The sequence below is a fragment of the Dasypus novemcinctus genome, chromosome 17 (genome assembly GCF_030445035.2).
Source record: "Dasypus novemcinctus isolate mDasNov1 chromosome 17, mDasNov1.1.hap2, whole genome shotgun sequence".
Classification (NCBI taxonomy): domain Eukaryota; kingdom Metazoa; phylum Chordata; class Mammalia; order Cingulata; family Dasypodidae; genus Dasypus; species Dasypus novemcinctus.
The window spans coordinates 49,918,997-49,933,790 of NC_080689.1; the positions used below are offsets into that span (position 1 = coordinate 49,918,997).

The 14,794-nt window shown below is 33.6% G+C and overlaps 1 protein-coding gene and 1 pseudogene across 2 annotated transcripts in view; both read left to right on the top strand.

The window, feature by feature from the left end:
* The window catches only part of REL (REL proto-oncogene, NF-kB subunit), a 42,485-nt gene that overhangs the window by 16,656 nt on the left and 11,035 nt on the right, over positions 1-14,794 (top strand). For both annotated transcript variants that reach the window (XM_058278612.2, XM_058278611.2), the window contains exons 4-5: positions 2,822-2,913; positions 14,097-14,237. In XM_058278612.2, coding sequence (XP_058134595.1) covers positions 2,822-2,913; positions 14,097-14,237 — 233 coding nt within the window. The remainder of the gene's footprint in view (positions 1-2,821; positions 2,914-14,096; positions 14,238-14,794) is intronic.
* LOC131273964 (mitochondrial import inner membrane translocase subunit Tim17-A pseudogene) lies at positions 5,096-5,810 on the top strand (annotated as a pseudogene).

Consider the following 14,794-nt stretch of genomic DNA (forward strand, 5'->3'; position numbering starts at 1 on the left):
TTTTTTTCCCTGCCTGTATTACTTGACCTTCTGACAGCACTTTGTACTTTTACCACACTTTCTTGAAACATTCTCATTCCTTGATTTCTGTGAGATCATACTCTCTTGCTTTACTTCCAAATTTCTGATTGTCCCTTCTCAGTCTAAGTTACAGGCGGTTAAAATTTTGAACGACCTCAGTTATTGTCCCAGTAATGCCCTTTATAGCGGTCCTCCCTCTCCCCCTAATCCAGGATCCATTTAAGGATCACATTTTATTTAGTTGCCTTGCCAGTTACTCCCCTTTAATTTAGAACAGTTCTCCAGACTTTTTAAATTTTTCATGACATTAACATTTCTGAAGAATCCAGACTAATTGTTTTGAAAGATTGTCCCTCACTTTGGATTAATCTGAGTGGTTGCTCATGATATTCCTGTTAAATATTTTGGGTGAGAAATAGAGAAATAGAGGTGATACTGTGTCCTTTTCAAAATATCCTTTCAGAAGACATGTTATATCAGTTTTTCCTTTCTTGTTGATATTAAGCTTGATTAATTGGGTAAAATGACCTCTTCAATTGAAAGTTACCTTTATCCTTTTCAAATTAATAAGTAATCTGTGTGAATGAATATCCTCTCCTATTCTCCAGTAACTTTTGAGCATCCATTGATGATTACTACCAGAATCAGCTATTACAATGGTGGTTATAAAAATGATTTTTTAACAATATATTGTAAAGAAGAACTTTTCCTTTTTCCCCTTCTCCATTTATAAAAATATAATTATGGCTTCAAGAATTCTTTTTGTAGTTAGTGTATTATAGTCTATTACTGACATTATTCTTTTAATTTTCAGATCAACCTAAATTTGACTAATGCAAGCCTCTTTAAATGTCCTTTTAACATGTACCCATCATTCTTTGTGCACTTCCTTACTTGCTAATACACTAAGGGATTCAAGGCTTACTTGTACTTGCCCTATAATAATCAGGTTTTTGAAAGGAGCCCTAGTTCCTTTCGGTGAGGAATGGAAATGAATGAATGAGTAAATGAATGAGTGAATGTATATATTCTTGCACAGTTACTTAATAAGCAGTTTTATTGAGATATATTCACATATCATACCTTCTATCCAAAGAATATACCGTGGCTTTTAGTACAATCACAATGTTGTGCATTCATCACCACAGAAAATTTTAGAACAATTTCATTACTCCAAAAAGAAAAACTCCACACCCCTAAACAGTCATCTGTTTAGACAGAGGAAGGATGAGGAAGGCAGAGGAAGGATGTGTCAAAGATATTTTAGATGCTAACAAAATGACAAGTGTGGTGAATGTGAAGGGAATAAATATAAGACAGCATGAGCACAGAGAGGGGGGCATGAAGCAGCTGCCTGTTACAAATTGCCATGTGAAGTTGAACAAACAGTAATGTTATTAAAATCAAGTTTTGCTTCCTTATTCACACCCACCTAACTTTAATGACATCATGGTTTTTCCATGTGGGAGCAAGTATGACTGGTGGTGGTGGGGAGTCCCCTCAGCATGATCTGTACTATACATATGCAAATTAGTTATTTGTGGCTATTGAGATGTTTTCCATAAATGACATTTTGAACTTCTGTTAAATTTTATTGTTAGTACTAAATTTCTTTCTAATTTTTATAAAAACATTGAAATGCTTTCTTATAAGGAGTTAGTATAACTTCATATAATATAGCACAAACCATATTATAATTCACTGCTAGCATTGAAATCAGAGGTGAAAAATCACAGCATAAATGAGTGGAGAGGTGTAGAGACTAGCAAGCTGGAGAGCCCAGTGTAAATGAGGCAGTAGGTGCTCAGTTCCAGCCAGTTGTTTCTGGACCAACCTAGTATTCCCAGACCTTTAAAATGCTTAAGAGAAGCCAGAACTCCAAATGTTTATATGCAATTACTTGATTTTTAAACATTGGTGGGTAATTTATACCCATTTTTTAAAAATTTAGGCAACAGTTTATTGGACTCAGAGAAACATTCCTGTGGGCATTTTTTTTTTTACAGCTTCTCTTTTACATTATCAAATACATATATTTTATTGATTTTATTATGAATATGTTTGGAAGGTAAATTTAGCTTTTTTTAAAAAGATTTATTTCTCTCCCCTTCTCCCCATTGTCTGCTCTCTGTGTCCTTTCGCTGTGTGTTGTGTGTCTGCTTGCACCCTTGGTAGCACCGGGAAACTGTGTCTCTTTTTTATTGTGTCATCTTGCTGTGTCATCTCTCCGTGTGTGGCACCATTACTAGGCAGGCTGCACTTTTTATGCACAGGGCAGCTCTCTTGCAGGGCACATTCCTTGTGGGGCCCTCCCAATGTGGAGGCACCCCTGTGTGGAACAGCACTCTGCACGCGGCAGCTCTGTTCATGGACCAGCTTACCACATGGGTCAGGGGGCCCTGGGTCTCGAACCCTGGACCCTCCATATGGTAGGTGGACACTTTACCAGTTAAGCCACATCCGCTTCCCAAATTTGGCTTTTTGGTGTTGCTTTTTCTGTTTCTCTTTATCTACTTTGATATATTCCATATATACTTATTAGTAAGATATAATAACATTGCATGTAAAAATATACTATTTTCTTAAGTTTTCTTAGAAATATAATCTCACTTTTTTCCCCGTGAATTTTTTATCATAGCAGTTGAAAAAATATTTAATGCTTTATTATCTCCACCTGCCAGCATGATGACTTTGCAGTATTGAATATATTCTTGATTTGTGCAGTATTCATTAGTAGAACCTCATTTATATGTCTTGTGTTTTATACTGCAGTTTTGAAAGTTCTCTTTTTCCCTTCTAGTTTTCAAAATTTGGGTATTCGATGTGTAAAGAAAAAGGAAGTAAAAGAAGCTATTGCTTCACGAATAAGGGCAAGAATCAATCCTTTCAGTGGTAAGTTTGTTTTATATAATCATGTCTATTTGGTTGTTGACTCATTGTATAAGTGATTTCTGTTATGTTATATTAAACACAATTTTTTTAAAAAGTCTTGTGTTTACTTCTCTAATTGTTGACTTTACTTGCAGCTGAGGAATGAAATATTTTGTAAAATTTTCATAGTTGTTGAAAAAACATAATTTCTTATGTAGACAGGCTTTCTGATAGCACTGCAGTGTGTGTCATTATTTTCTATAAGAAAACTTCAAAAATGTTCTGATTCAGTTGAATGTGGCCTTAAAGCCTGTTCCTAAAGAGAGTATATTCCCCTTTCTGAATGTTGAATGGTTATTGTGGTTATAAGGTATTGGAGTGCTTTTAACTCAGGGGCATATTCAATAGCAAAAACTTAAATTTATTTCCATGTGGATAAAGAAGTACAGAAATATAGAAGAAGCCACACAAAATATTTTTGTAGTGTATTTGTGGATATGGTCAGATAGTTACTCTTTAGTAGATTTTATTAAGGATCATAAAATAACATTTATTAAGCATTTATACTTACGGAACCCTCTGGCACGGAATATGGCACTTGTAAGCACTCTATATTATTTGACTAAAACAAATGACTGCCAAGCTATATGCTGGCATCCTATGCTACAGGAGTTTTCATTCTCAAGTTTTCTGTATCTGCTTAAATATGCATAAATCAGGAACTGAATGACTGTAAAATTTTCAGAGAGTGTGTTTCCTTGTCATATTTACGATATGCTTATATTGTTGGTCTTTGGTTTTCCTGGACATGTAGAAATAATTTAAGGGATATGATAATTTAAGGAATATAATCACAGGTGAGTCCTGTGTTTTTGGGAACTATAAAGTTTGCACCTCTTTTCTCTGAAGGTTTTTATTTTTCACACTTTTTAGTATAATGCTGAAAGCAAACGTCCCTTTCTCCCTGTTAGTCTTACTTGCCAGAGGAGACCACTGTTAAATTCAATGTATATTTTTCTAGGAATTCTTTTACCACATGTATAATCTTATACATGTATTTTTTTGTTTAAATGGAATCACATTATAACTTCCAATTTTACTGCTTTTTCCCACTCAAATATATTATAAACATTTTTCCATGTTATTATTTATAAATTTAATTCTTGTAATACAGTATCCTATGGTTTGGATAGACCATAATTTGTTTAGTCATCTGTTAATGAACATTTTTGTTTTCATTTTATTTAAAAAAACTCCATTGATTATATATTTTGAGCTCCTGTATGATTATTTCCTTAGGATAAATTTTCAGAAGTGTAGAATTTCTGGGTCAAGTAGTATGCTCATTTAAATTTTTGACTTATTGCCAAATTAAAAGGGCAAATTTAAAATTGAAGAGGCCAAGTTAGGTATAAATGCAGTATAAAATAGGGATAATGCAGTATAAAATAACAAGATTATAAATAATAGCTACCATTTATTAAGCACTATTGTGTGTTAGGAAATGTTAAATGCTTCATGCATGCTATTTTATTTTTTCATTATAACAATACTGCTTTACAGAAGAGAAAACCAAAGCTTTGGTGATGTGACTTTCCTGAGTCATTTAGCAAATATAAATGGCAGAGCTCGAATTCAAACTCTGGTCTTCTGACTCCAGAGAAGATGGAGACGAGAGGCTCTCTGTGGGGATTTTCTTTTTTTAAGCAGTCCAGAACCAGACATGCTATTAATAACAAACACTCATGTAGCACTTAGAATAGTTCCTGGTACATAGTAAGTGCTTTACATATTTTACTTCATGTAATCCTTGTAACCACCCATGAGGTATAAGTACTATTGTTATTTCCATCTTAGAAATGAGCAAATGAAGCATAGAAAAGTTAAGCTGAGGTTACAGCTGGTGATTGGTGGAGCTGGGATTTGTTCACGGGTAGCATTCAAAGCTCATGATCTTGTTCCTTGTTCTCTGCTGCCTAGATGGATATAGGTTTGGCATAGAACAATCCTGCCAGTTGATCCTTCACAGTATTTATGTTTTTGTTGTTACTGTTATTTAGTTTGGAGGTTTTTATTTTTTATTTTTAAATACCTATTTCTTCCCCTAGCCTTTTGGCTATCTCCCTAGTTTGAATTGTAGTGGTATCCTGTTTTCTCCTAGTTTTTCTGTATTAGAATAATCTTAGAACAGTGCTTTAGTATATTATCATGCTGAAAAACTTGAGTGTGCGCCGGTGCAATCAAGATGAAGGAGTATGCACAGGAACCTTGCCCCTGGTGAATTGTGGATGACTGTGCTGGGGGTCCTTCACAATGGGTAGTGTTGGTATCCTTCAAGCTTCTAAAGAGTTTCTCAGTTTTCCAGTGGAAGTAAACCACAGACTATGAGGGAGTTTGGGAGCTATTAAAACCAGAACTCCACAGTTAGGAGGTAGCTTTGCAGTTTGGGGAGGTCTTTTTTCCCTGATTGACTGCAGTATGGTTCAAGTCAGAGGGAAAGAAGATCCCTGGAACACCTTCAGAAATGGTGCCTTAACAGGAGCCATACTGGCAGCAAGAAAAGGACCAGTGGCCATGATTGGGTCAGCTGCGATGGGTGGTATTCTCCTAGCTTTAACTGAAGGACCTAGTATCTTGTTGACAATATTTGCCCCTACGCAGGTGTTGCAAAGGTCTTCAGTGTGCTAAAGAGCCCTCCCAGTTGCTTTTGATTAAGTTACTATTCTCACCTTTTGGAGACTATCAACAATTATTAGGACTGTTGCTTCAGAGTTTCTTTTACAGAATGAGCTGTATTTCAAGGAGGATTTTGGAAGACTTTAAGTTACAGTCTTTTTAAATCCATAGGTGGGATACCTCAGGCAGGCCAAATAGGCTATGAAGAGACATTTATTATTTTTTGCCCATTTAAAGGAAGGTGGAAGGTTTAAAAAGATAATAAATTTACTTGTTCACACTTGGATTATATTTGTGATCAAAATAAATGCCTTATATCCAAACAACTCCTGGAACTTGCTGTTTCTTTAAAAAAAAAAAAAGCAGTGGCTTCTTATGTCATATAGCCATCCACATGTAGCTCCAACATATCTTTCCAAACTACTTTACTGCCCCTCTTCATGAACACTTCTCTGTTCCAAGACTGTTTGTTACACTGATAGTCTCTCAGTCTATCCTCTGTTCTCCACTGCCATTGTAGGAATGTAAGCTTTACATCATTTTCAGTCTGGACTATTGATGATAGCCTCTAAACTTGTGTTCTTGTGTCAATTCCTGATATTCTTCCGATCAGTTTATATACTCTGCATCCAAAAGATCCTTTTAAAATCAATCTGATCATTTTAGAACTCTGCTTATCATCTTTAGTATCCCAAGTTATCTTCAGCACTGGTCCTCAATTTGAATGTGCATAGGAATGAATTCCTTGGTACTTTTCCTGGCCACACTCCCAAAAATTTTATAGGAGTGGTGCTGGGCGTTTCTGAACTTCTTAGACCATTACCAACATTAAGAAATTAATTTTTTTTCTGGTCTCCATACTTATATAATGTACAAATTCACAGAGATTATTTTAAAAAATGCTTACCCATGCAATATACTCTTGCAATATAGTTCATTCCATTTTAAAATAAATGCCTGCCCAACCCACTAGATTAATTTCATGGCCAGTGAATTCCAAACTATAACTTAAAAAGCTCTGCCTGAGATGATTCTGATGCAGGTGGTCTGTGGACCATTCTTTGAAAAACTCTGGTCTACTTGGTAGGATCATCTTCAAGCATGCATTCAAAGTGTTTAATAATTTGATACTTAAATTTCCATTCCAGCTTCATCTCCAGCTTTCATACCTTCCCTCAACTTCTAACCCCTTCTAACACTGAGTGCACATGCTAATGCTTTGTTTTTGCCATCCTGAACTATTTGCAGTGTTAGAAGAGCCATGTTCTTTCTTGCATTTTCCCCGTAATATATGTAGTTCCCTTGCTTTGAATGCCCTGATGTGCCTGCTGAATTCTTCCTGATAAGCCTTCAAGTTTCAGTTTAGTGTGACTTTCTCTTTCAAGCCTTCTCTGAACTTTCCCAGAAAAAGCTAAGTATTCCTTCTGTTTTCACAAAGTGATTGTACATATTTCTAATACAGTTTGTACTAATTTTATTTACGTGCTTCTCCTTCACTAAATCATGAGACCCCTGTTTTTGTATTTTTGACACCTAACCTGGTGTCTGGCACCTGGTAGTGGCTTAATTAAAATTTGTTGAAAGTATAGATGAAGAAATGAATGAGTGAATATGTTTTGCTTTGTTTTGTTTTGACCCAAAATAAACATGGTTCTTTATTTTCATTAGCTTCCATTATGAAAACTAGTGTCAAGTTTACCATGGGAATGGACATAACCATTCACTGCCTTGTTCAAATTTGCTGCCTACTACTTTGCAGAATGCAGTTAATGCTTGTAGATTTTATTTCCTTCAATTTTTTAGATTATTAGACTGCATTGCATTTCTATGAATAACAAGTTTCTTAGAAGCTTAGGGCTAAAAGTCATTTAAAAATAAATTGTAGTCTAAGAACAAGCTCATTTTACTGGTAGTAGTACTGTAATATTTGGATACTCCTAAGTTAGGATGGTCCGTAATTATTAACAAAACACAAATGCAACAAAAATATAACAATTATGGAACAAAAACTGACTATGTTTTGTTTGTACTTGTTTACCAAAAAATATTCAAGCCATTTTCCTTACCTGAAATGTCCTGAAATTCTTCTCATTTCTCTTAAACCTAAAGCAATATCCTCTTATTTATTCAGTTAGCAATTAATCATGAAGAGCTTTGTGATCTCTATTAGATCATTTAGTTCTTCAGGTGTCTTCCAACATGAATTTCATGCTCATTGTAGACAGGATCTATGGTGGAATCTTATGTACATTTTATTTTGTTACCTAAACAGTGAGCATGTATTACTGCTTTATATATATATATATATATATATATCTCTGCACAACTAGTGCCTTGAGGGTAATGAGCTTTTACATGCACACAATAGGTTCCCCATCTTAACTACATATACTCTTATTCCTTAAGAGATTTTTACCTCATTTTATCCTTATATCCCTAGGTTGTTAAAGGTGCTTGGGATAAATTGGAACAAAATAGTAAAAAATCCATGCCCTAAAAGATCTTACATTCTAGTGGAGAGAGACTGACAATTAACAAACCTAATAAACAAAAGTATTTATATAGTGTATTAGATAAAAGTGCTAAGGGGGAGAAAACGCAGAGCTGTGTAAGGGGTGGGAAATCTATAGTAAGGGAAACTAGTTATAAATTTAAATAGTATGGTTGGAATAAATCTCTTTATTCTGATAGAGTTTTGTAGTAGAAATGATTATTATAATGTGTTTTATTGAGTGAAAGTTGAAATACAACTAAAATGTATTTTTTTCCCCAAATTCTACTCAATTTATTCATTTTTTTAAAAGGTATTACATTAAAAGAATATGAGGTCCCCATTCGCCCCCACCACCCCCACCCCACCACTCCCCCCCCAATAACACTCTCCCCCATCATCATGTCACATCCATTGCGTCTGGTGAGTACATCTCCGGGCATCGCTGCACCCCATGTCCCGTGTTCCACACCATAGCCTACACTTTCCCACGTTCCATCCAGTGGGCCATGGGAGGACATACAACATCCGGCAATGTATTTCTAATACTGGACTAAACAAAACAAAATCTATCCCACCCCACCCCCCCAAAAAAAAAAACCATAACACTAAAAACTAATTAAAGTAACCTGAATTCAACTGTAGAATTATCTTTCTTCTTTGGTTATTTTATGCTATTTTCAGTATATACGAGTACAAATTACAAATTCTAGCATTTATATAGGGATTTGTCATAGCTAAATTTAAGCTTTGTTTTAGATATATCACTTAACAAAGTAAAATCTGGTAAAGAATTACAAGAGACTTAGTTTTTATGTTACATGTTTAGAAACAATGGAACTGAAAACGTTTAGCAGAATATGATCTACAAATTCTGGTTTATAGATTGATGTTATCTCACAGTGACATTTGGTTCTCTGAAGATCAAATACCATGTGAAAATACAAAGAATATTAAAAATGTTTATTTTGCATAGGAGTATTTAGTGAACTACATTATCTAGTATGTGTTGAGGCCAGTTCTCATCTTGCCATTAGTTCTTTAAAATAAGTATCAGGGAGTGGTTATGGCTCAGTGGTTGAGTGCCCACTTCACATGTATGAATTCCTGGGTTCAATCCCTAGTACCTCCTAAAAATGTATCTATATCTATATAGATAAAGATATCAAATGTCTCTTTCAAATGGGCATATACGGCAATCTAAGAGTGTCACATTTGAGGTTTTATGTAGAGTATTGCTCAAATTGTCTATTAGGTGCCAAAGTCTATGTTGGGTTAATTAGTTAATTAAGGGATCCAATATCAAATTTTAACAGTGCGTACTTAGCTAGAACAAAAGAGTGGCAGACAGACTGCATAGAGAGCTCTTGCTTACAAAAGCAGAAAAAAAATAAATGATCATTTCTTAGCTATGTATTTAAGTAATCATGTTTGGAACTCTAATATCATTTAGTGATTAAACTCTTGGATATTTTATTATTTTTCCATATACAGAGGAAACTGGATCGTTATGAGAACACAAAACTTTTGCAGTTTAATTTGGGGGAATTATACTACTTGGAAGTCTGAAAGGGAATACAGTTTAATAAGCCAAGTAATTTCTAACAAATCATCTCTGAAGTCTGATTTAATTTTTAAAAAGTCAGAGCCTTTCTTCACAACAACTTGACCTTTAAAAACCAAGAAGATTTTTTTTAAAAAACCTTATGTACTTCATTATCCTTTCTTCATTACAGTTAAAGTTAGGTTTTCAGATCTTCTTTGATTATCATATGCAGAACTTGGGCACTTCTTTTATGCTTTCATTATCCCTTGAACATATTCAATCTGTTATAACAGTTTTCATGTTATATTACATAATTTTAATTTATGTACTTTCTCGTCCAAACCCTTATCTCACTGAAGACAGGCGCTGTTTTTTCATATCTGTAACTAGTACTTAATTTAGTGTCTGGCATATAATAAATAGATGTTCAATAAATAGGGTGAAAGAATGAGTAAATTTATGACAAACTGCTAAAACCATTTACCTTTTGACTGGCACATGAGCACTTAAATGTTAGCTTTTATTCTCTTATAAGTATAGAATTATTTTTACATTTCCCTTAAATCATACATAACTTTTAAAATTGTTAATCCATATACTGTATATTTCTGCCTTGTTTAACTTTTGTTTCAGTAATGTTAATAATATTAGACTTTTACAAATGTCACACTTCTAGAGTAGATGTTATAATTGATTAAAAAAACCCAATCTCTACTACCAAAAGAAATATAACATGAATTATTTTCTGTACACACACACACACTGCTCTTAGAACTAAGGAATGATATTTATTTCCAAAGATTAAAAATTCATCATAAAAAGAAAAAATGTTACCTTATCTTCTTTTGATCAATTATAAAGTGAAACTTCAAACTAGTTTAAGAGCAATTTAAAAGAAATTGATTCGTCTTATGATTTTTGTTACATTTTGCATATGAGCTAGTATCATTTCACATTATTAGAATATTACATATTTTATTGTAGAATTACATGTAAGAAATGATCTCTTAAAGAGTATCAATTAAAAAGCCTTAGAGCATGCATCATCCTAAGTGGGTAAATATCAGAACCATTCACTTTAAAGTTAGGAATGAGAAAAGGATGCCCACTCTTAACCAATTCTATTCAGCGTAATAGTGGAGACCCTAGCTAATGCAGTGAGACACACAAAAAAAGAAATAAGACATAAGGACTAGAAGTGAGGAAATAAAACTCATTATTTGAAGCTATAAATATTATTTATAGAGAAACCCAAAAGAATCTACAAATAGACGATTAGAATTAAATTTAGCAGGGTGAATGGATATGAAATTAATATACAAAAGTTAGTTGTACTTTTATACATCAGCAAATAAGAAAAACATTTAAAGGAACTTGTCAAAAAATTATAAAATACATAGAAGTAATTCTGAATGATGCTTAAGATTTCTTTAGGTAAAATTATGAATAAAAGATAATAGAGAACACCTAAATAAATAGAGAGGTATACTGTGTTCATGAATAAGAAGATTTAGATGTTATTTCTTCCCAAATTGATACACAGATTCAATGCAATTCCAGACAAAATACCAATAAGAATTTTCATTTAATATGTTAAGATTATCCTAAATGGGAACAGGAAGGGTAATCTTATAGAAGAGGAACATCAAGAAGAATTTAATCCTATCGGATATTAGGGTTTATTATGAAGAAGTACTGTTTATGACAGTGAACTGGAGCAAGGATAGACAAATGTATCAGTGGAATAGAACTGAGAGCCCAGAAACAGACCTAGGAAAGTAAGGACTTTAATGAATGACAGAGGTGACATGTCAGAGTAAGAGGCAAAAAGGAAATGTTTGATAAATGAAGCTAGGAAAAAATGGTTATTAAGTTGGATTTTCTGTGTCATACCATATAAAGAAAGCTCTATCAGCTGAAGATAGATTAAACTTTAAAGTGACACCTTTAAAAACTCTTGGGAGTGGCTGTAGCTCAATTGGTTGAGTACTGACTTCCCACAGAGGGGCCCTGGGTTCAATTCCCAGCCCCAGTATCTTCAATAAGTAAATAAAAATAAAAAATTTTGGTAGAAAACATTGAGGTATAGAAAGGGAAGACAGTGTTTTCTATAGAATGATTGATAAATTTGGTGATATTCTTAATTTCATTTGTATTTTTCAGTTCCGTAATTTGTTTGATTCCAGTTTGTATAATTTCAAAATCACTGAACTCTTAGTTGTGTCCTTTTTTAAAATTTTATTTTAAAGATTTATTTTTTTTTATTTCTCACCCCCCCTCCCCCGTTGTGTGCTCCCGTGTCCATTCACTGTGTGTTCTTCTGTGTATTCTCATCAGGCGGCATGGAAATCTGTGTCTCTTTTTTGTTGCATCATCTTGCTGCGTCAGCTCTCCATGTGTGCGGCACCACTCCTGGGTGGGCTGCGCTTTTTGCGCAGGGCAGCCCTCCTTGTGGGATGTACTCCTTGTACGTGGGGTTCCACTATGCGGGGGACACCCCTGAGTGGCATGGCACTCCTTCCGCGTGGCATCACTGTGCGTGGGCCAGCTCACCACACAGGTCATGAGGCCCTGGATTTGAACCCTGGACCTCCCATATGGTAGGCAGATGCTCTATCAGTTGAGCCACATCCGCTTCCTTTTAGTTGTGTCTTTTAACTCCTTGAATATATGAACTGTAGTCATTTTAAAATCATGTGTCTAAAAACATTATTTGGATCCTTCATGTGATTCTTTTGCATTTTTCTTCCTTTCTGTTTTAATCACTTTATTTTGTTTTCTCTCCAAAATCTTAACCCCCTGGTGTTTCATGACCTTTTTAGTTCTTTGATGCACTTAGAGGAATTTGCTTCGCATTTCTACTACCTTGGTCCCAGTTACATTTGTGGTCTGCCATTACCAAAAGCAGAACCTCCCTTTGTCAAATTTTACTTTACAGTTAACTTCAGCAACTTACAAAAATTGTCTAAATGTCTGATCGTTTAATCAGGTCTTTAATTCTTCATTCACTCACTAATTGAGGAAATGATTAATAAGTATCCAATTTATCTAATTCATTATGTTCCATGCATAGCAGAGATACAAAAAGCCATCAGACATCCATTCTGACTTCATGAAACTCAGTCTAATAAAGTAGAAGAGGTATGCATGAACAATTATAATATAAAGTAAACAAAAACAAACTTTAAATGCATGAGAGGTATAGGTCTATATCATAGTGATTTAGAGAGGGGAGATGTTCCTTCCATCTCAGAAGATCTGGTTAGGCTTTGTAGAAGAAGCTTTTGAGTGAGGTCTTGAATAATGAGTACAGACATTGTTCCTAAGGATCCTGCCTTTGGTAAAAACAGGTATTGGGCATGGTTCCTGCCTGCGAGTAAAGTATGCTGTTATGATGTAAGTGTTGATGTCATAACATTTTGACCTTTTAATGTACAAATATATTCTCGTAGACTTTCAATGCTAGGCTTAAGAATTCTGATACTGGAGTAATTTTAAATGTTGTGATAGCTAGTGAAGTGAGACTGGGAAATTTGGGTTTAAAAAATATTAATACTCTTCATATAATAAAAATTTTTATGTAATTTAAATATGTATATTCATGTTTTTCAGAATATGGTTATTATTTATTTTTTGAAAGAGGCAATAATATTTACCTTTAGAACTGGGTTTCTTTTCAAATCGTTTAACAAACTTTCATTTTACTATATTCTGTTATGAAGAATAAGTTTTTTATTTCTTCAGAACAACAAAATTTTCCTGTGATAGAATTGGTTTTTTAAAAAAGCAAACTTAATCTGCACATGAAGTTCATTATGGAAACTAGCTATCTTACATCATTTATATGTCTCTTAGTATTTCATCCCTAAGATGTTGATTACATTTTAGCAATTCTTCCTGTATATGTCAATATTTATTCATAACATATATAAAATTTTTTAGCAGTGTTTAGTTTTTAAGTGCACAGGCTTGGGATTCAGTGACCTAAGTTTGAATCTCCACCCTGCCACTTATTGGCTCTAAAACTAGGACAAATAATTTAATCTCTTTAAAATCAATTCTTTGTCTCTAAAATGAGGGTGATAATTCTTGTACAGATTTAGGAGATAATTTACAGAGTTTTTTAGCACAATGACTGGATCCAAATACATATTTGTTGAATTAATGAATGCATGCCGATTCTCTGTTATATACAACCTGCATTCCTTTTAAAATTTTTCGATTTGTTATTAATGTCAGTTTGGGATTCTACTCTAAATCCCAGATGACAGGGATAATTATTTCTAGAACAAGGTTACCTTCTACCTTGTTATATAATGACCACTTGATGATGATAAACAGCATTATTGAGATTGCATCTCATTCTCTCTGTTAATACAGATTTAGATGCTGCTCAAAGTGAATGGATATGATGGCAGGGAGGAAAACTTAGCAGGGATTTAGTTCTATGTGGTTATTTTATATTCTTAAATTTTTTTTTTTATTACTTAGTCCCTGAACAAGAACTGTGTGTGATTGAAGATTGTGATCTCAATGTGGTGAGACTATGTTTTCAAGTTTTCCTTCCTGATGAGCATGGTAATTTGACAACTGCTCTTCCACCTGTTGTCTCTAACCCGATTTATGACAACCGTAAGTACTTTCTTTTTCTCTTATTTATAACTAGCTTTTTTTTTAATTTTTAAAAAATATTTTGGTAATCACAAAAGAAAATGTTCATTTTAGGAAAAAGTGAAAAATTACAGAAATATATAACAGAGCAAATATACTGTAATCTCAATCTTTAGAGAAAATTTACTGTCCTCAGGTGCATATTTCACCATTTCATATTTATACAATTGTCATCATTATCATTAGTCACATAATTTATTTTTGGCAACTGTTTTTTAAAAATCACTGACTTTGTTTTTAAACTTATTTTTTTCTCTTAGCAATATATCCTGAACCTCTTTCTCTTTCAGTCACCTTACTCTTTTTATCATCTATATTTCTATATATGACTATATCATAATTTTATTCAATCATTGCCTTATTACAAGATACTTAGTTGGTTTCCCTCTCATTTTTTTCTTTCGCTCTAACAAACTGTACTGCAATAAATATTCTTGTATATGCACATCTTCTGAAGATATTTCTCTAGAGTAAATTTCCAAAAGTGGAAATGTTGGCAAATGCTGGATTAAAGGATA